At 37.4% G+C, this 25,114-nt stretch overlaps 1 protein-coding gene across 3 annotated transcripts in view; it reads left to right on the top strand.

Moving 5' to 3' along the window:
• The window catches only part of TBK1 (TANK binding kinase 1), a 51,775-nt gene that overhangs the window by 1,953 nt on the left and 24,708 nt on the right, over positions 1–25,114 (top strand). For 2 of the 3 annotated variants that reach the window (XM_036252234.1, XM_036252235.1), the window contains 7 exons: positions 695–811; positions 5,307–5,447; positions 8,681–8,810; positions 13,137–13,318; positions 17,484–17,644; positions 20,986–21,096; positions 24,559–24,738. In XM_036252234.1, coding sequence (XP_036108127.1) covers positions 725–811; positions 5,307–5,447; positions 8,681–8,810; positions 13,137–13,318; positions 17,484–17,644; positions 20,986–21,096; positions 24,559–24,738 — 992 coding nt within the window. In that variant the 5' untranslated portion in view covers positions 695–724. Of the gene's footprint in view, positions 1–694; positions 812–5,306; positions 5,448–8,680; positions 8,811–13,136; positions 13,319–17,483; positions 17,645–20,985; positions 21,097–24,558; positions 24,739–25,114 lie in introns of those variants that run through there. The other variant, XM_036252236.1, reaches the window with a different exon arrangement.

Here is a 25,114-nt window from a genome sequence, read left to right as displayed (position 1 = left end):
AGTTTTAGGTTCATAACAAAATTGAGCAGAAAGAAGAGAGATTTTCTGTATACTTCCTGCCCCCATACATGCATAGCTTCCCCTTGCTTGTTTTAAGACTTTGTAATATACATGTCTATATTTATATACTTGGAGGTTGGGGAAACTATAACTTCAGAAGAGTTAGTAACCTTTCAGGAACAATAATTTTTGCACCTTTCCATTGTGATTGTCAGGCTCTGTGTAGATGAAATTTGAAGTTATGGTGTGTTAAGCAGTGGCAACCATTGTTTTTATTTGCGTCGCCCTGCTCTTGAAGGAAACAGACTAATTTTTACTATATCCTGTTATGTTTTACATTATTACATTATTTTGAAATACTTTAAATATAATTCATCATTGATTAATTTTTCAAAACATTTGAAGAAGTGGCCAATATCACTCTCACTGACAAAGACAAAATTAGAAGGGAAGTAGATGTTTTTTTCAGCTTTTTGATAAGTAAATTAAATTGAATATATAAGATGTCATTGGTTAATGTTACAGAGCCCTCACAGCATTTTAGCCTTTAATATTGCTGGAAACTAAGATTTATACTTTGGACTGTTTATACACCTCAATTTAGCTATAAATAATGAATGATCTTACTTGAGACTATTTCTTAAATGTATTAGTCCCTTAAAACAAACTCACATTTTTTTTCCTATTCTCTTAGTATAATAGAGGATCGCCTGACGAAGCCGAGATGCAGAGCACTTCTAATCATCTGTGGCTTTTATCTGATATTTTAGGCCAAGGAGCTACTGCAAATGTCTTTCGTGGAAGACATAAGGTTGGTACAGAGAAAACTGAAGGCTTTTTATTATTTTAGATGTACTCTTCTGAGAAGCACACTTGTACTTTATAAAATATGAGACTTAGTGTTTTTTATTATATTGTCTAAAAAGTACCTGCTTCTGTGGTTTCATAAGGTATAGCTAATGTCAGAGGCAGTGATGTCTTCCACTCAGTGGTGACAGAAGTTCTCTGTTGGAGTGCAGAGAGAAACAGGAGGTTAGTTGAAAAAAGGGACTAGGGAAGATGTGTTACGCGCTTTGATTCTTTCCTCAACCTGGCCCTCCTATGGCGGTGCATGATCTCACTAACAGAAGTTCAGTGCAGCAGTGATATGGGGTGGGGGCAGCAGCGGAAGGCAGATCTGTAGTTTGGAGGGGAATCCACAAATGGTTCTGATATGCTGTACTAAGGCTTCATGCCCCCAGTAAAACAGTACCCTGCAAGGTAGATTAGAGTAAAATGAGATTATCAACAAGGAGCCCAGGTTTAAAAGGTTCTGTCTTTGCATGAGATAATTAGAACTTGTTAGTGGAAGTGAGAATAAAATAAAAGAGTTAATCCCAGAGGTACTTCAAAAACTAAAAAAAAAATATGTGTCAGTTTCTGTATTGGAGGGTAAAATTAAAATAATTTAAAATGAAGACATTTAAGATCATTGAAGTTTCTTGTTTTTGTTTTGTTTTTAATCTTCACCCAAAGACATTTTTCCATTTTTGTTCAGATAGAGTAGGAGGGAGAGAGAGAAATATCGACATAAAAGGGACACATCGAGGTGCTGCCTCCCACACAACCCCAAATGGGGCGGGGGACATACTGCAGCCAAGGTACGTGCCCTTAGCGGGAACCAAACCCGGTCTCTCTGGACCGCTGGCCGACGCTCTAACCGCTGAACCAAACCGGCCAGGGCAGATCATTGACATTTCTATTCTGGGACAGGAGCTGGAAAAATAATGGAGTTTAAAGTCCTTTTATAATTCAAATAATCATCAACTAATTTTTCAGCACTGAATTTGTTCTGAGTAAATGATATTTAGAGCCTCTTAATTCTTATTTTTAAAAACAGGAGCTTTAAATATTTTAGAAAGGAAGAGTTTTTTCATATTTTCCTGTAGCCCTGATATTGTTAGTCATTTAGTTCTGTCAGTGACAGTGAGATAAGCATTCGTATCGGAGGGGGCTATTTCCTCTCCTGGGGAGAGAATATGACTAAAAACAGCCTTTTTAGCTTATAGAGAACAAATCAGAAGTGTCTTAGGGACACTTTTAGCTTTTTTCCTTCTGATTCCAGAATTGTCCATAGGTTCTGGGTTCTTGGTCAAGTTCATTGTGGTCTCTGGTTTCTTGATCAAATCCATTGTGGTCAACTGTGTATATTTCTGTCCTAGAAATTGTTTTTGTTTTGTACCTTGTGCCAAAAGGAGAAGACAAGTGGCCACAGGATTTAGTGTTGAGAACACATCTGACTCTGTCTTCCTGTGACCCAAATTAACCTAACAGACTTTAATAGTCACTTGATTTGTGTGAGGCACTGGGGTGGACTTAGTGCATATAACTACAAATAATGTGTGTTTCCTGCCCACAGAGAGTTTGGGGGTTAGTAGTAAGGTGGCATTGGAAAGGATGTAAATTGGAAACTGAAGTGATAGAAAATGATAGAGATTGGGTGAGGCATATTAAAGTGCGTGGCAGCACTGGCTGGTTTGGCTCACCGGTTAGAGCATCGGCCTGCAGGCCGGAGAGTCCCAGGTTCGGTTCCCGCTGGGGGCATGTACCTTGGTTGCGATTCATCCCTGCCCCATAGGGGTCGTGTGGGTGGCAGACACTCTATGTGTCTCGCTCACATCTATGTTTCTCTCTCTCCCCCGCCCCCTTCCTCCCACTCTATCTGAAGATAAATGCAAAAAAAAAAATGTCCTTGGGTGAGGATAAAAATTTTTTTAAAAGTACGTGGCACAAGTAAATATTTCTTATATTCTATATCCAAAAAATCCTGCCTGTCCTTAACTTTTAAAGAATTTTAGCCATGTTACTAAACTCTTTTATGTTATTAGGGTTCGCCTAATCTTAGATTAAGTTTGAGACAGTATCCTCAAGAAAAATCTCTCTGTTGGATAGTATAGATTTGGCACTGTCCTTACCCTGGCTGAACAAATGGAAAAACAGTGTAATTGTGTGGTTCAGTTGTTCGGTTTTCATACTGTCTGAAAATGGTTAGTGGCCCTTTTTCCTCTGGAAAGATTATATGTGTATTTGGTGGGGAGTAGGGAGTGAGGGGGGCTTCATCACATCACATAAATGGTCTCCAAATAGTGATCTTGAAGAGTGAGATTGTGAATGAGTTAAATGGTTTTAAGGGGGTGAAAATCATGAGATTCTGAAGTGAGGGGAAGAGGGTGACGACTAAGAAGAATCTGTGTGGAAACTGTAGAGAGGACTTCAAAGCAGGAACAGCACAGAGGTACTGACAGCCGTGAAGTATCTTTAGGCAGGGGTGCTGGAACCCCAAAGTCAAAGGGATAAGTTCAGCCTCGGATTATGTGGACAGTAATATTAAACTCAAAGAATCTGAACTGACCACCAAGGAGAGGATTGCTGATTAGAGTGAGTGGAAGGAGGTGGGAGGCTGTAGAAGAGAGCCTTTAAGTGAGGTTGATATGGAGAACTTGAGAATGCAATATTTACCTGGCATCCAGCATATATTTTGTGCCTCTAAGATTCCCTCCCAACTCTAGCTGTGCATTGTAGTTCTGTGTGAGATCTACTACAGTAAGCCTAAAGAGTGAGAGCAGGGGTGCTACGTAGGCATGAAAAGGAAATGCCTTGATCATCTGGAGATGGTCTGTGAAGCAGCAATCTTCCCTACTCATAGGTAATGTTGTGGAAAGTTACCCAAAGCAGCAGTGGTGCAGTCCAGCCAGGATAGTCTACTTTAACCTTACTCTCCAACTCCTGCTTCTGCACATACATACACATGTACATACACACATTATTGCAGCTAGGAAATATTTCTTAAAGGTTAATTGCATTACTTTGAGATTCTTACTAAAAATTTTATATGTGTACTATAGTTTTCAGTCTCTCTCTTCCTGATTAGTTAAAAATTGTTAGGCCCTGGAGAAACTCTTGTGAGTTTCACTTTCTATTTCTTATTTAAAGGTGTACTTTCGTCTGACCAGTGTGACTCACTGGTTGAGCGTTGACCCATGCACCAAGAGGTCACCAGTTCGATTCACAGTCAGGGCACATGCCCAGGTTGTAGGCCTGATCCCCGGTGAGGTCATGAAGAGGTGGCCAATCGATATTCTCTCTCATCGATATTTCTGTCTATCTTTCCCTCTCCCTTCCTCTCGCTCTAAAATCAATAAAGGAAAAAAAAAAATTTTTTAAGATGTACTTTCACTTTTGGTACTATGAGAGCTCTTATTTTCTGATATGTAAATGCCTATCCTTGCCACATGTATCAGCATGGAAGCTTTATAATATGAAATAGTCTTTTCTACATTCCAAAGCATACAATTTGAAAGAAATATTGAACAGTTGATTGACATATTGTACCTTTAAAAAAAAGTCAGGGCCTGGCCAGTTTGGCTCAGCGGTTAGAGCATTGGCTCTGCAGACCAGAGAGTCCTGGGTTCGGTTCCCACTAAGGCAGTGGTTCTCAACCTTCCTAATGCCACAACCATTTAATATAGTTCCTCATGTTGTGGTGACCCCCAACCATAAAATTATTTCTGTTGCTACTTCATAACTGTAATTTTGCTACTGTTATGTCTTAAGCGACCTCTATGAAAGGGTCATTCGTCCCCCAAAGGGGTCGCAACCCACAGGTTGAGAACCGCTGCACTAAGGGCACATACCTTGGTTGGGGTCGTGTGTATGGCAACCATTTGATGTGTCTCTCTCATGTCGATGTTTCTCTCTCTCTCTCTCTTCCTCCCTCTCTATCTGAAGATAGATGCAAAAATGTCCTCGGGTGAGGATAAAAAAAAAGCTGTGATACATTTACACAATGGAATACTCTGCAGCTGTAAGAAAGAATGATCTCTTACCCTTTGAGACGACATGGAGGAACCTGGAGAGTACTGTGCTAAGCGAAATAAGCCAGTCAGAGAAAGACAGTCATCATATGATCTCACTTATTTGTGGAGCACAATGAACAGAATAAGCTGACGAACAAAATAAATTCAGAAACATGGAAGTAGGGAACAGACTGACAAACCTCAGAGGGAAGTGGGGGGGGGGAGGCAGAAGAGATAAACCAAAGAACTTATATGCATATATACATAACCAGTGGACACACACAACTGCAGTGAAGGCAGGGGATAGGGGGCAGGGGTTGTCAGTGGGGGAAAAGGAGGGACATCTGTAATACTTTCAACAAGAAGGAAAAAAATAAAATAAAAAATTCCGGTTTGCTATAGCTAGTTCTGATGATACCTTTTTATCTTTATAATATTATAAATAAATAAAACTTCTCTCTTCTTTTTTAGAAAACTGGTGATTTATTTGCTATCAAAGTATTTAATAACATAAGCTTCCTTCGTCCAGTAGATGTTCAAATGAGAGAATTTGAAGTGTTAAAAAAACTCAATCACAAAAATATTGTCAAGTTATTTGCTATTGAAGAGGAGGTAAGTAGTCAAGTTTTAGTTAATCTTGTCATATTATTATAATTTAGAAGAAATAATCTAACAGTGTTTTATAAACATGGTTTGTTTTGTTTTTTAATGTTGAAAATTAGACAATTAAAATATTCTGTTCTCAAAAATTCTTGAATAGCCCTGGCCGGAGTGGTTCAGTTGGTTGATCATTGTCCCGTGCACCAAAAGGTTGTTGGTTTGATTCCCAATCAGGGCTACATACCTGGGTTCTGGGTTTCATCCCTGGTTGGGGCATGTACGGAAGGCAACCAGTTGAGGTTTTTCACATCAATGTTTTTCTCTGCCCCCCCACCCCCACCCAAGTATGTCCTCGGGTGAGGATTTTAAAAATTAATTTTAAAAATAATGATAATAAAAAAGAAAGATTCTTGACTAGCTCTGACAATGGAAATGAAGGATCATGGGAAAAGTAAGAGTATAAAATATGGTTACCAGTATTATTACTTAAAAAAAGAAAGAATCTAAGCTAAACACATAATTTTAAAAGGAGCAAGGAGAAAGTCAACAATAGAAAGGTGGCTTTGTAAAAAATAAAAACTGTAACAATCCAGGGATTAATATGTGAAGTCCATTTATAAAAGATAGAATTGATTTTAGGGGGAAACAGTAAAAATAAGAATATTATTAGGATAATTATATAGAAATAATGGAACTAGAAATCTATTTTAATCCCTTAAGACATGGTTAATCAATAAAATCACACCTTTTGAAAAACAATTTAGAGGTTTATACTCCTTATACTAGCCATTTTATTTTTAGTGATTATTTCTTAAAAAGAAATTAGAAATGTAAATTATAGTTTTATGCATAAAGATGTTCATGGCTGCTCTGTTTATAATTTTAAAAATGGTTAAATAGATTAGGATGTGTAATGGATAGTTACCCAGAGTTCACTACACTGAAGGTTAAGAACATAGCCTTCCAGACTACCAAGTCTGTTCACAACTTCTGACACCAGCTACAGAGGTGTTTGGCAAACTGCTCAATCAGTGAGAACAGTGCCCACGTGAATATGCTCATTCAGACACAAGCTGCAAGTTTAAGAGTCCCCAGGACTACCTTCACTTTGGACCAGCTAGCTATACATTCAGAGCTTTCCATGGCTGTGCTGAGATTCGATAACTTGCTAGTGTTGAAGGACTCACAGAACTCACGAAAGCACTATACTTATAATTAAAGTTTTATTATATCAAAAGAATACAAATTAGAACTAGCCAAAGTAATAGACCCATAAGATAGAATATGGGAGGGCTTCAAACATGAATCTTCCTTGTCCCCAGGAACACATTACCGTCCTGGAATTGACAGTATGCACAGAATATTGTCAGCCTTGAAAACCCACCTGAGCTTTTGGTGTCCAGGATTTTTGTTGGGGCTCGATTACATTCTGTCTACATGGCGATCTTTACTCTTCAGCCCTTCCCTGAAGTACAGGCTAATACCTTTAGTTTCCATTTCCTTGAAGTTGGAATAGATATGGATGACCTAACACCCCCACCATAAATCATATTTGTTAGACTGTCATGTGACCAAAGCTCCCAGAAAAACAAAGGCAACTTGTAGCTGACAGGACATTGCCGAGGCGTAGTGAGTAGCCAAGGGCAAAGGCCAGATGTCTTTTGGGTACAAGTAATTCTTCACTACACCATAGTTAAGCAGTAATGAAAAAAAAAGATATTTACCAAAATTTTAATCACCTGGGAACATGCTTATGTTAGAAAAGTCAGAACTAAAATCCATGTACAGTATGATCTTGATATATACAATGTGATATACAAATAGTGTTAGGTATCTATACTGTGATTAGATATATAGAGAAAAGACTGAAAGAAAATACACAAAATATTAACAATTATCTCTGGGTGATAGAATTATGGCTATTTCCCAAATTTTCAACAATGAACATAAATTATTTCATTATTTAAAAAAAACTTTTTTTTTTTAATTTTTTTAAATTATTTCTCTCTTGATATAGAGAACATTTTGACGGTTGCCAGATGGGAGGGTGTTGTGAGGATAGGTGATAAAGGTAGAGGGATTTAGAAGTACAAATTGTTAGTTACAGAATAGTTGTGGGGATGTAAAGTACAGCATAGGGAATATAATCAATAATATTGTAATAATTGTATGGTGTCAGATGGGTACTAGATTTATCGGGGTGATCACTTTGTAAATTATATAAATGTTTAGTCACTGAGTTGTACACCTAAAACTAATACAATATTGTACATCAGCTGTAACTGAAATATAAAAAATTATTTAGCCCTGGCCAGTTTGGCTCAGCGGTTGGAGCATTGGCCTGGGGTCCGGAGAGACCTGGGTCCAGTTCCCCCTAAGGGCATGTACCTCGGTTGCAGTTTGCCCCTGGCCCTGGTTGGGTCGTGCGAGTGGCAACCACTCAATGTGTCCCTTTCACGTTGGTGTTTCTCTCTCCCTCCCTCCTATTCTGTCTGAACAAAAAATTGAAAGCTGTCCTCAGGTGAGGATAAAAAAAAAATTATTTAAAAATAAATAAAATTATTTCTCTATTATAAAGTATCCCTCAGGAGAAAAACTTCAAGTGCTTTAAGAGATTTGTTAGGAGAGCTAATGTCCTAAATGTACTATTATATATTAGAAATTAAAGATAATTTTTAAAGAACCATTCTAACATTGTAGCAGTGACTTTCTAATTCAGGTTTAGTCAGCTTTCACTGTGGCTTGATTGTTTTAAAAAACAAATCAAATTTTAACAGGAATTTAGAAGTTAATTCTTATGTGTACCATCAACAAATGTTTAACAAATCCCAGGTAAAGCAATTCAAAGTGCCTTCATCATTATAGCAAATCCCACATTTATTTATTTATTATTTTAATTTATTTTATTTTTTTATCCTCACCCGAGGACACGTTTTCATTTTTTGTTCAGATAGAGTAGGAGGGGGAGAGAGAAAAAGAGAGAGAGAAACATCGATGTTAAAGGGACACATCAAGTGGCTGCCACCCGCACGACCCAACCAGGGTTGGAGACAAACTGCAACCCAGATACGTGCCCTTAGTGGGAACCAAACCCAGGTCTCTCTGGACCGCAGGCCGACGCTCTAACCACTTAGGAAACCGGCCAGGGTGCAGATTTCGCATTTAAATGAAACCAGGTAAGTACTGTCATATAATAAAAACTTATTTTTTATAATGAGTCTCAATCAGTGATTTATTTTTTGCAGACAACAACAAGACATAAAGTACTTATTATGGAATTTTGTCCATGTGGGAGTTTATACACTGTTTTAGAAGAGCCATCCAATGCCTACGGACTACCAGAGTCTGAATTCTTAATTGTTTTGCGAGATGTGGGTATGTTTGTTTGTTTATTTATATGATTTTATGTATATTTGTATATATAATTTAATGACTTAAGAATTTTTAATAATGTAATAAATTTTTTGCATTTAAAACCATAGATCTTTATGCCATGCTTTCTTAGATATGACACCAAAAGCAAATCTAATAACTGATAAGGAATTTTTATCCTGACAACTCAACAGTAAAAAGTCAAATAATCCAATTTAAAAATGGGCAAAGGATTTGGTAGACATTTTTCCAAAGATGATATATAAAAAGCAAACAAGCACATAAAAAGATGCTCAAGATCATTAGTCATTAGGGAAATGAAAATCAAAACCGCAGTTTCTCAGAGGCTCAACAGAATTACCATATGATTTCACAATTCCATTGCTAGGTATTTACCTAAAAGAATTAAAAATAAATATGCACAAAAACTTGTATGCCATTATTCATAATAGCCAGAAAATAGAAATAGCCCTAGTGTTCACCAATTGATGAATAATAAACAAAATATGGTATATCAGTGGTATATTATTTGTTTATAAAAGAAATGCAGCCCTGGCTGGTGTGGCTCGGCTAATTGGAGTGTCATCCCATACACCAAAAAGTGGCGGATTCGATCCCTGGTTGGGGCATATACGGGAGGCAACCCATCAATGTGTGTGTGTCTCTTTCTCTCTCTCTGTCTCTCTCTCCCTCTCCCTCTCCCCCCTTCCTCTCTGAAATCAATAAAATACATGCTGTATTATGCACCTTGAAAAGTTATGCTAAGTTGCCCTGGCCGGTTTTGCTCAGTGGTTAGAGCGTCAGCCCGCAGACCAATGAGTCACGGGTTCGATTCCAGTCAAGGGCATGTACCTCGGTTACAGTTCATCCCTGGCCCTGGTCAAGGCCCTGTGGGAGGCAACTAGTCGATGTGTCTCACGTCAGTGTTTCTCTCTCTCCCTCTCTCCCTCCCTCCCACTCTATCTGAAGATAAATAGAAAAAAAAAAGTTATGCAAAGGGAAAGAAGTCAGACACAGGAGGCCACAATATGTATATAATTTTATTTATATGAAATGTCCAGAATAGGTGAATTCATAAAGACAGAAAGCAGATTAGTGGTTGTCAGGGCTTTGAGGGGAGGGCAGAGTTGAGGAGTCTGCTAATGGTTTTGGGATTTTTTTTTTTTGGCATAATGAAAATGTTCTGAAATTAGTGGTGATGGCTGTACACTATGTGAATGTGGCTATATTAAAAACCACTGAAATTGTGTATTTTAAAAGGATGAATTTTATGAAGTGTGAATTTTATCTCAATAAAACTTATTTTAAAAAAGAGAATATGACAACCAAAAGGAATAATAACTTCTTGGAAAGCAATGAATCAATATTTGAGGAATGGAAAAAGCCCAGTGATAAAAATGATGTATAAGTCCAGCCGGTGTGGCTCAGTGATTGAGCATCGACCCATGTACCAAGAGGTCGCCAGTTTGATTCCTGGTCAGGACACATGCCCAGGTTGTGGGCCCAGTCCCCAGTGGGGGGCATGCAGGAGGTGGCCAGTCAATGTTCTCTCTCATTGATGTTTCTATCTCTCCTCCCTTCCTCTCTCTAAAATCAATAAAGGAAAGAAAAAAAAAATTTTTTTAAGGTATATAAGGTTAGTGGGAATTTTCTTTTTTTTAATTGATCTTAGCAAAAGGAAGGATGGGGGGAGAGAGAGAACCATCAATCAATTGCCTCCCAACTAGGGATCAGATCTGAAACCTGGGCATGTGCCTTGACCAGGAATCAAGCTGACCCCCTTTTGGTGTACAGGATGATGCTCCCACCAACTGAGCTGGTGGGTATTCTTGAATTTGACACTGAAAACAGTATGGAGATGAGTGTTATTAAGGTGAGGGTAAAGTGAGAGAGAATATGTGCTACAGTCTGTTAATCAAATAGAAGTTAGAGATTATTGATGGTTTCCTAAGTATACTTCATTTCAGCAATGTGTAGCCACCTTTACCCTTAAAAAAAAAAAAAAAAATGGCCTTTTTAGAAAAGCATATGAGAAATAAATGTTTATGGCTATAAGTTTGACACCTTGTGCCTCTTTTTTACTATTTATGTAGTGAGTCCAGTTTACTTTTTTACTATTTTATGTCATGAGTGCAGTTTACTTTTTTGTGCAGTTACTTCCACAAGGTAAAGAAATATGAAACTATAGTGAAAGATTGATATCTTTCTTGGGAATCTGTATTCTTTTTGTTTTGTTTTGTTTTTGCTTTTTTAATTTATTGGGGTAACTGGTTAATAACATTAAATAAATTTCAGGTACACAGTTCTGTACTACATCATTTGTGTATTGTTTGTGTGCTCACCACACAATCTAGTCTCCTTTCATCACCATATATTTGACCCTCTTTATCCACTTCATCCTCTCTTTACCTCCCTTTCTCTTTGGTAACCATCCTTCTGTTTTCTGTGTCTATGAGTTTATTGTGTTTGTTCATTGCTTTCTGTTTTATATCCCTCATATGAGTGAAATCTTATGGTTCTTGTCCTTTTCCATCTGATTTATTTCACTTATCATGGTACTCTCAAGACCCATCCATGTTGTCACAGATGGCAATATCTGATCATTATTAATGGCTGAGTAATATTCCATTTTATATATGTATCACTACTTCTTTATCCAATCATCCATCGAAGGACACTTAGATTGTTTTCATGTCTTGGTTATGGGGAAAAATGCTAGAGTGAACATAGAGGTACATAAATCTTTTTGAATAAGTGTTTTCAAATTTTGGGGGTAGATACCCAGAAGAGGGATTGCTAGGTCATATGGTAGCTCTATTTTTAAGTTTTTGAGAAACCTTTATACTGTTTTCATAGTGGCTATACTAATTTACATTTCTATGAACAGTGTGTGAGGTTTCCCTTTTCTCCACATTCTTTGTAACACTTGTTATTTCTTATTGATAACAGCCATTCTGACAGGTGTGCGGTGGCATCTCATTGTGGTTTTGATTTGCATTTCTCTTGTAGCTAGTGAAGTTGAACATCTTTTCATATATCTGTTGGTCATCTGTGTGTCTTCTTGGGAAGAGTGTCTGTTCAGGTCCTCTGCCCATGTTTGCTTTTTTTAATCCTTACCCAAGGATATGTTTTTATTGATTTTAGAGAGAAGGGAAGTGGAGGGGAGAGAGAAATAGTGATGTGAGAGAGAAACATCCATCGGTTGCCTCCTGCTTGCTGCTGGGGATTAAACCCACAACCTAGGTATGTTTCCTGACCAGGAATCGAACCCACAGCCCTTTTGGTGTACAGTACAACACTTTAACTAACTGAGCCACCCAGCCGGAGCCATCTACTCATTTTTAATCCAATTGTTTTTTAGTTGTTGAATTGTATGAATTCTTTGTATATTTTGGATTTTAGCCCCTTATTGGAGGTATTGTTTGCAAATATCTTCTCTCATTTTGTTAGTTGCCTTTCTGGGGTTTTTTTTGTTTTTATTTTTTTCCCTTACCTGAGGACATTTTTCCATTTTTTGTTCAGGTAGAGTGGGAGGGAGGGAAGGGGGGGAGAGAGAGAGAGAGGGAGAAACATCGACGTGAAGGGAACACATCGAGTGGCTGCCAACTGCACAACCAACCAGGGCCAGGGACAAACTGCAACCAAGGTACGTGCCCTTAGCGGAAACCGAACCCTGGTCTCTCTGGACCGCAGACCGACGCTCTAACCAGCCAGGGCTGCCTTTCTGTTTTGTTGATGATTTCTTTTCTGTGCAGGGGATCTTTATTCTTAAATTTAGGCAGATTGCCCACATGTGTATAACCAAAAATAATTCAGGAAGTCATATGCTTAAGGTCATTTTTTCCATTTTTCAGATAGCACTTAAGGGAGATTGGACTCTTATTTTTAATGTTTCTATTGATTTTTTAGAGAGAGGAAGGGAGAGAGAGATAGAAACAACAATGTTAGAGAGAAACATCGATCAGCTGCCTCCCGCACGCACCCCCTTGCGGATCAAGCCCCCAACCTGGGCATGTGCCCTGACTGGAAATCGAACTGGGATCTCTTCAGTCCATGGGACAATGCTCAATCCACTGAGCTGCACCAGCCAGGTGATTGGACTCTTTTCAATGAAATTGATCCTTATCATTTTAAAGCTTTTTATGACTCAAACATGAGATACAGAATATTAATACCATCTATTCTTTGATTGAAATGACTTGGGGCTAACTTATGGAAAAGCTTACATTGAATGACTATGAATGAATTATATCAGTGAATTTGACACGCACAGATATACATAAAGACACCTACATCATTATTACCTTTGTTTTATATTTATTGTTGAAGTGGGTGGAATGAATCATCTCCGAGAGAACGGCATAGTGCACCGTGATATCAAGCCAGGAAATATCATGCGTGTTATAGGAGAAGACGGACAGTCTGTGTACAAACTCACAGATTTTGGTGCAGCTAGAGAATTAGAAGATGATGAGCAGTTTGTTTCTTTGTATGGCACAGAAGAATATTTGGTAAGTCATTTATTACTAATAATGTTATTTAAAGAAGCTGGATATATTGTAAATATGGGTAATTGGTTAACCACTTAACTATACAATGTGTTATGTATCTCTTATGACAAAGATTAAATTTTTTATTCTAATGAATATAGTGTGTAATGAGGGAATTAGATATTTGTTTCTAAGGTTGCTGTCATTTTTCTGTTAAAAATTCTTACAAGTTTTATAACACTCTTAAATTCTTTAATGTTACTAATGCAATGGATCTGTAGTAAAAGAAAAAACTGTTCGTTCACTCCAGAAGCATCTAGTTGGTAAAGGCTTCCTTTTTGGATCAGAATAGCTAATTTATTATAAGCTTATTATAACCATATTCCCTGTAGAGCAAAATTAATTATAATTCTGAAGCAGAAGATTCTATTCAGGGAAAGTAGATATTGAAAAACAGAGAGGACCATTGTTAGAAACACACAAAAAATGAAATGTCTTTGCAAAGAACTAACTTAAAATTCTAGACAACTAGAAAAGCTCTATTTATATAGTTGTGTTTATATGGAGTTAGTAAACATTTGAACCCTTAAGAAAATTATTATTTTTTTTTTTTAAAGAAAATATTCTTTTGAGCTCTGGCAGGTTTGGCTTAGCCGTTAGAGCGTCAGCCTGCGTTCCAGAGAGACCTGGGTTTGGTTCCCGCTAGGGGCACGTACCTCGGTTGCAGTTTGTCCCCAGCCCTGGTTGGTCGTGCGGATGGCAGCCACTCGATGTGTCCCTTTCGCATCAATGTTTCTCTCTCTCTCTCTCTCTCCCCCTCTCTCTCCCTCTCCTGCTCTCTCTGAACAAAAAATGGGAAAATGTCCTTGGGTGAGGATTAAAAACAAAAGAAGAATATATTCTTTTGTTGTTTTTAATCCTCACCCAAGGATATTTCTCCATTGGTTTTTAGAAAGAGTGGAAGGCACCCTGGCCGGTTTGGCTGAGCGGTTGGAGCATCGTCCCGCGGACCTGAGAGCCCCGGGTTTGGTTCCACTAGGGGCATGTACCTTGGTTGCAGTTTGTCCCCGGCCCTGGTTGGGGTCATGTGGGTGGCAACCACTCAATGTTTCTCTCTCACATTGATATTTCTCTCTCTCTCTTTCTCCTCTCTCCCTCCCACTCTATCTGAAGATAAAATGCAAAAATGTCCTCAGGTGAGGATAAAAAAAAAAAAGAGTGGAAGGGAGAGAGGGAGAGAGAGATCTGATGTGAGAGAGAGACATCAATTGGCTCCCTCCCGCACAACCCTGACCAGGGCTGGGGATCAAAACTGCAACCCAGGTACATGCCCTTGACCAGAAATCAAACCCAAGACCCTTCAGTCTGTGGGCCAACGCTCTAACCACTGAGCCAAGCCGGCCAGGGCTTAAGCATACTTTTACTTCTCACCTGCACAAGTATCTGGCAGGATATTCAAAAGTTATTCAGGATGAGAGAAGCTTGTTTTTTAGAACTGTCCCATACTTGGAAGGATGCCTCTCATCTCTGGTCTCTGCCCACTAGATGCTAGTAGCCCTTCCCAATTACTGTGACAACCAAAGCAAACAGTGATTCTGTGTCAGCCTTTACCCATTACCAATTATTAATTGGATCCTGTACCCATTACCAATTATTAATCTTTCACAGACCCTCCTAAGACCACAGTTTAGTATTTGCCTCCAGCAGACTTAAAATGGAAAGAACAAAACATTAAATATATGAACTCCCAGTCTATGCTATAACTCTAGGCTAAAATTTTACTCTAATTATATTTCTATTTCTGATTATGCACAGCCTTGGTTTCACATACAGTGTACCAGAAGTTATAAAATGAGATAGTCAATAGCTTTAAGCTCAGTAATTTAGAAATATTTCCATATTTAAGTGAAAACTTTTCTACTTTTGGAATTCCCAGGCCAGGTGTTAAATCTTTTCCCCTCTGTGTGCTAATATACAAAAAAAATGCCAACAATTTTTCTTTCATCATTTTTAATATGATGGCTATCCTAAGTATATAATCTGGGAACTTTGCAGAAGCTTTATCTTTATGCTCCTATTCCAGGAACAGAGGTCCAGGCCCACTAATACCAAATCCTGGGCAAACACAGATAGCACATTCAGGAGCCAGCCAGTGGGCACACAAATGTCAGACCAGCATGTGTCAAGCCATTGTCAGTTACTCCCTAGGGAATACCATCCAACTATACTAACTTGTACTTTTTTAGGGAGTTCCCTTCCCTCTTTATCTCCTTCTAGAATCACTGTACAGTCGGCCCTCGTCTATTGCAGTTAATCAGTTCCAGACTCTACCACGATAAATGAATTTCTGCAAAGTGGGATTCTTTATGTACATACAGTTGTCCCTCACCACTTTGCGCTTCGACTTTCATGGCTTCACCCTATTGCGGTTTTTTTCAAATATAGTATAGAGTGAAGCCGTGAAAGTCGAAGCACAAAGTGGCGAGGGACGACTATATCTCCTTTTCCCCAGGTCGGTGGCCCCATGTTCCAGAAATTATCAGGCATGTCCAGGTACTTTTGGCCTATGCACAGCATCATTTATACAATAAGTACTAGCTGCTGGTCAAAGATCTGGCTAGCACTTCTTTGGGCAATAGAATGTGCCTTGCCACAGAACCAGAAAAAAACACTCAGACCCCATATATCTGGTAGGCATATGTTTGGACATTTACTTCAAACTCCTCATGCGTGTCACCTCTCATGATTTCTCATTAACAAAAGAGACCTGCCCAGCCACTCCCCTCAAAAAATCCAGTGATTATGATTCTTTGAGAATCAGATTCATAGACTGCATCATCTTTTAGAAGCACCCTTCTAGCAGTGTTACCTGCATTGGTTCCCGTCCCTTGGAACATAGCAAAATATCACAATCTTAAGGCATTGTTTTGGTGCAGGATCATTGGATAATGACTTTATTTGGTCCAGAATACACTCCTGTAGCTTTACCTTCCAAGAATCTTCAAGTTCCAGTGCGTAACTTCCATAAAGGCAAATGATAGGAGGCTAAGCATGGATGACTCCTCATTGTTCTTTGGAGAGCTAACTGTCCATCAGAATCTCCGTCTAGATCTGTAAGCTCCTAAGCATGTCCTATAACACCCATTTGTGCTCCACACTGTAATATAGTATCTTCTGTGCTAAAGAGCATGTATTTAACATCAGACCAGCTAGCTATTTGTCTGGGTCACCAGATTCCCAGTGAAACCAGTCAGGCCAATCCTCTGAATTAATTCTAGGACACTTAATTTTTGTCTCAGAGCCATATGAGTTACTGCGATGAATTGCATGTGAGGGATGAAGGAAAGAAATCAAGGCTGCCTGATAGGTTTGGGGTATAAGCAACTGGGTAGATGGTGGTACTATTTACTTAGAGGATAAAGATTAGAGGTAAACAGATTTGAGTGGGAAAACCAAGAATCTATTTTAGATATGTTAGGTTTGAGCTACCTTTCACACATTCAAGGAAACAGTGGGACATAGGAATCTAGAGCTCAGGGCAAAAGATAATTTGGGGAGTTAAAGAATATAGATAATATTAATGTCATACCCTGAATGAGAGATAAAGAAATAAGGCAATTAGGAGTGTGGACAGCTAATTTGAGAACTATTGATTTAGTGGAAAACAGAATTGATTGGGTGATAGCTAGAAGAGGTTGTGAGGTCAATTTAAGGTTTTTTAAAATGGGAGATAATTAGAGCATGTGTGTAAGCTGAAAGGAATGATCCAAGAGAGAGGGGGAAACTGATGCATAGCAATTAAAGAATTGGTAAGAATCTGATGGGCTCCACAATACAGATGGAAAAGTTACCCTTTGATAAGTGCACTTAAATTATAACTGGAAAGTAGGCCTGGAGTATGGACACAGATTCAGGTAGGTTGGTATTTGGTAAAAAGTATAAGGGAGAGTTGATGATCTGTTTGCTTTCATTTCCTCGTTGAAATATGAATTGAAGGCATCAAAACTTAGAGTCAAATGAGGTAGTGTTGGGAGTGTGAGGAGAGGAAGATATGAAACAGTCTTTTGAGATTGGGAAAAAGATTATTAGGAAAATATATTAGAATTTCTAGACATTATTGAATACCTGTTTGTGTAATGTACTACCATAGAACACAAGTTAGTAGTTTTTTCCTTTTGTTTTTAAGCATCCTGATATGTATGAGAGAGCAGTGCTAAGAAAAGATCATCAGAAGAAATACGGTGCAACAGTTGATCTTTGGAGCATTGGGGTAACTTTTTATCATGCAGCTACTGGATCACTGCCGTTTAGACCATTTGAAGGGCCACGTAGGAATAAGGAAGTGATGTAAGTGATTTCTCCATCTAAAATTAGAAATAATTTTTTAAATGTATCTTTATCTTATTTTTTGTCATCAAGTATTAGAGGTGTACACTAATGAAAATTGATTTAGATATCAATTCTCTATTTTAAGCTATTTGGTTTTTAATAAGAATGCAGCCCTATATAGTCATAATTTTTCATATCATGTTTAAATATCTTCTATACAGAGTATAAATGACATCCAGTCTTGGTCCATCATCAAAAATTTACTGCTTTCTGGATTTTATTTTAGCACATCGTTTATTTATTTCTCTTTGTGTACTTATTAGGGTTTTTCCTTAATATAACTGAAAAAAATAGTAGTTTGTGGAGTACTGGAATTATTATTGGATATAAAAGAAATACAATTCCTACCATGAACTGATCTGATTTTTTTTCCCATTTCAAAAATATTAATGTAACATTAAACTTTTTTCTAGTGTTGCAGTTTTAGTCCAAAGACTGAATACATTTTACTGGTACATTATACATTTACATAATGCCATAATTATTAGGAAATAATTAGTGTGTATAAAATCACTATTGTAATCAAAATAACGGAGGAAAGAGATAGATTTCTAGAAGTAAAATCTGTTATAAGATTCATTCATACATTGACTACACATTTTTTTTTTCTTCTTCATTGAGTTTTTGGAGAGAGAGAAACATCAATGAGAGAGAACATCAATTGGCTGCCTCCTGCATGTCCCCCATTGTGGATTGGGCCCACAATTTGGGCATGTGTCCTGACTGGGAATCGAACAGGCAACCTCTTGGTGCATGGGTCAACACTCAACCACTGAGCCACATCTTTTTATTTTAAAAGAAATTAATAAATGATCTTGCTTTAATGAGAAATAGCCAAACCATTCACACATAAAACTGAAGTTATGAATGTTGTTTAGTGTAGTGATTGATTTGGGACAGTAACTCCCTGACAGACTCAAGTCAAACCATTCTTTAGATCTTAACATTTTCTCAGACCGTTACATAGTTGATGCTGCCTTTTTTATTAGCAAACATGACTTCATAATTACATCTGTGAAAATATAATCTTTAATTTCATCTGAAAAAATTGAGGGAGAAGCATATTTTTTCTTTTGTTGATTTGAGGAAGTAGAACCAATTCAGCTGATACAATTAGTGACTTTTGCTGAAACCTGGGTATCTAAATGTTTTTCAGCAAAGATAACCAACATACATATTAATAGGAAAAACATCCATTGCTATTCTAATGACTTTAGTGTGGCATCATCCTAAGCCTGCGTTGTAGCAGTGCCTTTTTAAAATAAAATCTCTTCATTAATGAAGGCTATTAATGAGAGTTCATTTGTGTTTTATCATTAAACATAAATTGTGCCTAACAGTTAATCGTGCTTTTATTGTCATAGATACATATCAGCATTTCTTGCTGCCCTAAAAATGGATTAAATAAAAGTGTGACACTCCCTAATAAAGGAAACATATAACTCATAAGGAACTAGGAACACCTAATGATTTTGTCTATCATGTGGGCAGATATTGTTAGAAGAATTTTTTTATTTATTTGCACAGTAACTCAGCCTTTTTTTTTTTTTAATCCTCACCCAAGGACATTTTTCCATTTTTTGCTCAGATAGAGTGGGAGGGAGGGAGAGAGAAAGAAACATCGATGTGAAAGGGACGCATTGAGTGGTTGCCACCCACACAACCCAACCAGGGCCAGGGACGAACTGCAACCGAGGTACGTGCCCTTAGCGGGAACGGAACCCGGGTCCCTCAGGACTGCAGGCCAACTCTCTAACCACTGAGCCAAACCGGCCAGGGCAGTAACTCAACTTTTTACGAACACTGATGCTAATAAATGTTTAGAGGTACTTAAAGTAGTAATAACTTTACTAATGGCCCTGGCCATGTGTTCCTTTCATGTTGATGTTTCTCTCTCTTTCTCTCTCTCTTCCTCTCTCCCTCCCACTCTATTGGAACAAAAAACAAAAAATGTCCTCAGAGCCCTGGCCAGTTTGGCTCAGTGGTTAGAGTGTTGGCCTGCGGTCCCGAGAGACCAGGTTCAGTTTCCGCTAAGGGCATGTACCTCGGTTGCAGTTTGTCCCCGGCCTTGGTTGGTCGTGCGGGTGGCAACCACTCGACGTGTCCCTTTTACGTCCATGTTTCTCTCTCTCTCTCTCTCCCTTCCACTCTGTCTGAACAATAAAATGGAAAAATGTCCTCAGGTAAGGATAAAAAAAAAAAAAATGTCCTCAGATGAGGATTAAAAAAAAAACAACTTTACTAATGAATGATGCATTTATGTCACATTATAGAAATATTGATCCCTTTGTATCTCACTTATATGTTATAAATGTGTGTATATACAGAGCTTACCAAAATTTGTTAAGCTTTTTCAAAAATTTGTAAGCCTTCTCTTAAGAATTCTGCCATTTATTCTATTTTCTTCTCTTGCATTAATCACATATGTCTATTTATTTCTCCACAGTCAGATCCTTCTCATAGGAATGCATTTATTTTTTACATTTATTTTCTTTCCTGAAAATCTCTTAAGGCAGAAATCCTGACTGCCTCTGCTGAGGAAGCAACAAGCAGTCCAATGAGTTGTACTGGTTCTACTTTTTAAAAGAATGTATTGGCTCTGGCCGGTTTGGCTCAGCGGTTAGAGCATCGGCCCGTGGACCAATGAGTATCGGGTTCAGTTGCAGTCAAGAGCACATACCCTGATCGTGTGGGGAACAACCAGTCGATGTGGCTGTATTACATCGATATTTCTCTCTTTCTCCCTTCCTCCCACTCTATCTAATGATAAATGGAAATATATCCTCAGGTGAGGAAGGAAGGAAGGGAAGGAAGGGAGGGAGGAAGGGAGGGAGGAAGGGAGGGAGGGAGGAGAGAAGGAGAGAGACTGTTGTTTGTTCTGCAGTAATTTCATACTCCAGTTAATTATGCCTTTGGTTAATATGGGTAAATGAGATTTAGATGCTTTTTTCATGGTCTAGAGTCATTCTGTAACATAACTTTTTTTGTGTTTGCTTAAATTTTTCAGATGGACAAATTAATATTTTTGTTATGAACATCAAGCTGCTGTTGTAATGCACTCTGAGATCTCAAATGAAAATTAATTATGGCATATATTAAATAGTCATACAACCACTATTCTGCTTCAGTCAGTCAGATTCAAAGTATTTTGATTGTTCTATGGATCCTGTCAACATCAATCACAAAGTTTTGTCTAGTAGATAATTATAGGTGCACCTGAGGAAGCACTTTTGCAAAGCCCATTGATCAGCTATGCAGTAATGAACTGTTTATTTTATTCTACTTTTATTTCTTCTAAGGTATAAAATAATTACTGGAAAGCCTTCTGGTGCAATATCTGGAGTACAGAAAGCAGAAAATGGACCAATCGACTGGAGTGGAGACATGCCTGTTTCTTGTAGTCTTTCTCGGTGAGTATAGTGTACCCAGTTCTCCTCTTTTGCTTTTTTGGTGTTTGGAATCTTAATGAACTAAAATCACAAATACTTAAATGTAGTTTATCGTTGTTGTTTGTTTTATTAGATGTTATTAAAGCATATGCTTCGATTTGTGATTTTTGTTTGTGATGCAAAAATCCATTATAAATGTAATGTAGAAATAATTTGGCCAGCTCTCTATGAGGACGTAGAGCATACATTTCTGAGATTGCTTGGAATTCTATCTAATGTGGGGATCCAGCTTAGGACCTTGGTATCTTTTGTACTGACTTCCATATTGGCAGACCACAAGTAGTGGAGTATAGATAAGAGTAACTAGAGTTCTAAGAAAAAAACGCACTGAAGAAGTTCAATATATCCTCTTCCTTTTTTTTTTTATCCTCACCCGAGGACTTTTTCCCATTTTTTTGTTCAGGTAGAGTGGGAGGGAGAGAGAGGAACAGAGAGAGAGAGAGAAACATCGATGTGAAAGGAACACATCGAGTGGCTGCCACCCACACGACCGACCAGGGCCGGGGACAAACGGCAACCAAGGTACGCGCCCTTAGCGGGAACCGAACCCGGGTCTCTCAGAACCGCAGGCCGACGCTCTAACCGCTGAGCCAAACCGGCCAGGGCTATATCCTCATTTTTTAAAAGTATTTGTATTACTCAAAAGGTGAGAAATAATCATTTTCTTCTTCCAGCATTTCAAATGTTCATATGGGTTTAATTTAGCAGTAGAACTCAAAAAAATTTTATTCTCAGATGTGAATTCTATTATCACAAAGAAAGATTTTAAAATAAATTAAAAGTAGAGAGTAAATTATTTTAGATTTTACTCTGGAAATAAAGCCAAGACACTTGTCAATATGTAGAATTAGTGATTAATTAATAAACTTCCTTTTTTGGGGGGTGTGATAATTGTATAATCCACAACTGAACACACACATACAAGTTATGATTTACTGGCTTACCAACTATTATAGTTTGTGGGTCCTTTTTTGTATGACTTTTAACATATAAATAAATAAATTACAAGCTAATAAAATACTGCCTATTATTTTGTATATTGATTTCTGTGAAATTATTTTATATATTGATTTCTGTGAAAATTCATTTAAGCTAAGAGTTCCACTGCCAAAATCATTTTTGAAAACTACTATTTTGACAGTTTTATTTTTGTATTAAATAAAACTGTCATGCAGCTAGAATTACCAAGAGAAATTCATTTTATTGGAGAGCAGAAATTAGATACTATAATTAAGATTTGTATTAAATTTTTATTTAGAAAATACTCATTATGGAATCTGAGGCAAAACATAAAATATAAAAGGGTCAGTAAATGAATACTTTCTGTAGAATAATTTTATTGCTGAAATTCAGAATCAATAATTTAGCAATCTGAACTACGGATTGCATATTTCAGGAGGGTTACAGGCCTTGTCTATCAAATCAGTCTTTAGCACACCAAGTTATACATTCTTTCTCGGTGAGTATAGTGTAAAAATTACTTACGTACCAGAAAGCGTAACATCTTTTTAAATTTTTTAATGGTAAGGACATTAAATATTACTAATTAGCAGTGAAAACAATTACCAAAAATGTAACAACTACGAAAGAAGACAACCATCCTATTTCTTATATATATTAGTCAAGACTGGATAACAAGTGAGAAAAACCTAACTCAACTGATTTAAGTGAAAAAGAAAGTAGATTTCCTTCGTAATTAAAAATTCTCAGCTAAAGCCTCAGACTCAGGCTGTGTCAAGACTTGGTCTCTTCAGATCATTCAGATCTGCTTTTCTCTGCTTTCTCCCTCCTCTCAGTAGGGCTCTTTCCTGACAGCCACAGGAAGGCTGCTCACATTTCCAGACTTACATTCTCACAGATTTGAAAACTCTATGGGGAAAAATATTTTCTTTGCCGGTAGTTTTAGCAAAGATTTCTGGGTTGCTTCTCATTTAACGAGCTTATGTGCTACCACCTGATCACCTCCAACTAATCATAGCCAATCCTGGCTCTTGTGCCCATCTATGCACAGGGAATAGAGTGAGAGAGTGGAGGTGTGGATTCTCTCACAGGAGGAGGGAGAACAGATACCTGATATGCAAAAATTAAAAATGTCCACTACAGATTTTGTAAACTGTTCACAAACAAGGAATTACTTCAGTGCTTGTTACATAGTCAAAAATATATTTTTAAGACTATTTGAAATTCCATAATTGAGAATCTGCTTGAGCATATTTTATAATTCAGTGAAAGCATGAGAAAGAATGAAGTCCTTCCATTTGTTTTTGTTTTTTTAGTAGTTAAGCTTATTAGTCAGAAATTATTCCTAGTTGAATTGGCACTAATCAATTGCTTAATGATTATAGTAATTTTACTTCCTAAATAAGTGTCAATGTAAGAAACTTATTTGAGCCGAACTGATGCAGGGGAGCAGGATCTTAGATGCTCAGAGAATGGCAGCTTTCCAGCTTATTTTATACACTAGACTCAAAGGAGAAGACCTCAGGAAGGTGTATGAAATGCACTGGTGGTAGATTAAGGAGGTGGGGAAAAGCATAGCAGGAGAATCTCTAGGATTGAATAAAAGACAAAATGGAGAAACACATACTTCTTTATATTGGTGGGTACAGGATACTTAATAATTAACATTTACAGCATGTAGAGATGGTATACAGGGAACAAAATAACAATGAGAGGTTCTTTGGTCTGGTGCTCTGGTGCCCAAGGTAGTAGCTTCAAGGGATAGGAAAAGAAAATTACTCTGATGTTTCAAAGGTATGTGATCCTGGATGCATAAGAACAATGGACAGAGCTCACTTAAGGTAAAGGTTGACCTTTGCTAAGGAAGCTAGCTAGAGGCCTGGGACATGACTACTGCTATGACTTTCCCATTATGAATTTGTGATCAGACAATCCTTTGTGGTTACTTTTGGTCCCTGAATATTTCCTGCCATATGCCCCCCTTGAGCTTGTCAGGTTTATTGCATAGCCCCTTTTTCGTTCACAGAAGTATACTGTGAAAGGCATATAAATTCAACATAAAAAATTACATATTACAGTGCCATATTAAAAGGACATTAAAGACCCTGAAATTAAACTATTACCTTATCCTCATGACCACCTGGTTGAAATCAATTGATCTCTCCTGGCTGGTTTTGTTTATACAGTGTTAGAATATGGAAAAGTGAGAAAACTGGGAATGGGAGAATCAAAGGAAATAACCAGTAAAAGATAAGTTAACAAAAAATACCATAATCCCTGATTTATTAACAAGTAAGGTTAAACTAAGGTTACCTTTCTGAAAAGTTGGCAGAGTTTTAAAAACTTTGATCTAATCTAATAATAATAATTGCAGTTGCTTTGATTTCTTAGTAAATATTATGATTTTGTACCTAGATAAAATATAGCATATTCACTCTTCAACTTTCTTTAATACTATTTTAGGGGCCTTCAAGTTCTACTTACCCCTGTTCTTGCAAATATCCTTGAGGCTGATCAGGAAAAGTGTTGGGGTTTTGACCAATTTTTTGCAGAAACTAGTGATATACTTCACCGAATGATAATTCATGTTTTTTCGCTACAACAAATGACAGCTCATAAGATTTATATCCATAGCTATAATACGTAAGTACATCTTTATATTGTCTTCCTGTATGATAATGTTGTGTTATATAGTAATTATCTTTATTAATTAGGAGAATAAATATACCTAAAAAAAGATACCTCAGCTTCACCAGCGGGTACCCACTTCTCACTTAGAGAATAACATTTAAGTGCTTAGTAAATTCCTTTTTTATTTATATTTGGAATAAAAGGACTAATTTTCTGAGATTTACAGGTAAATTAGCTAGGTCTTACACTGTAAATTTTACAAGATTATTTTTGTTTCTGTGCCTTCTCTCAAATTATATAATCCCATAACTATAAATAGCATCTACTAGTAAATAGGCCAGGTTTTATTAAGAGTACTGTTCTGTCATATAACAAATATTAAAGCATA

This window comes from Molossus molossus, unplaced genomic scaffold, assembly GCF_014108415.1.
Source record: "Molossus molossus isolate mMolMol1 unplaced genomic scaffold, mMolMol1.p scaffold_m16_p_10, whole genome shotgun sequence".
Taxonomy (NCBI): Eukaryota; Metazoa; Chordata; class Mammalia; order Chiroptera; family Molossidae; genus Molossus; species Molossus molossus.
Note: the sequence above shows the minus strand (reverse complement) of the source record. Positions and strands in the feature narration are given on the sequence as shown.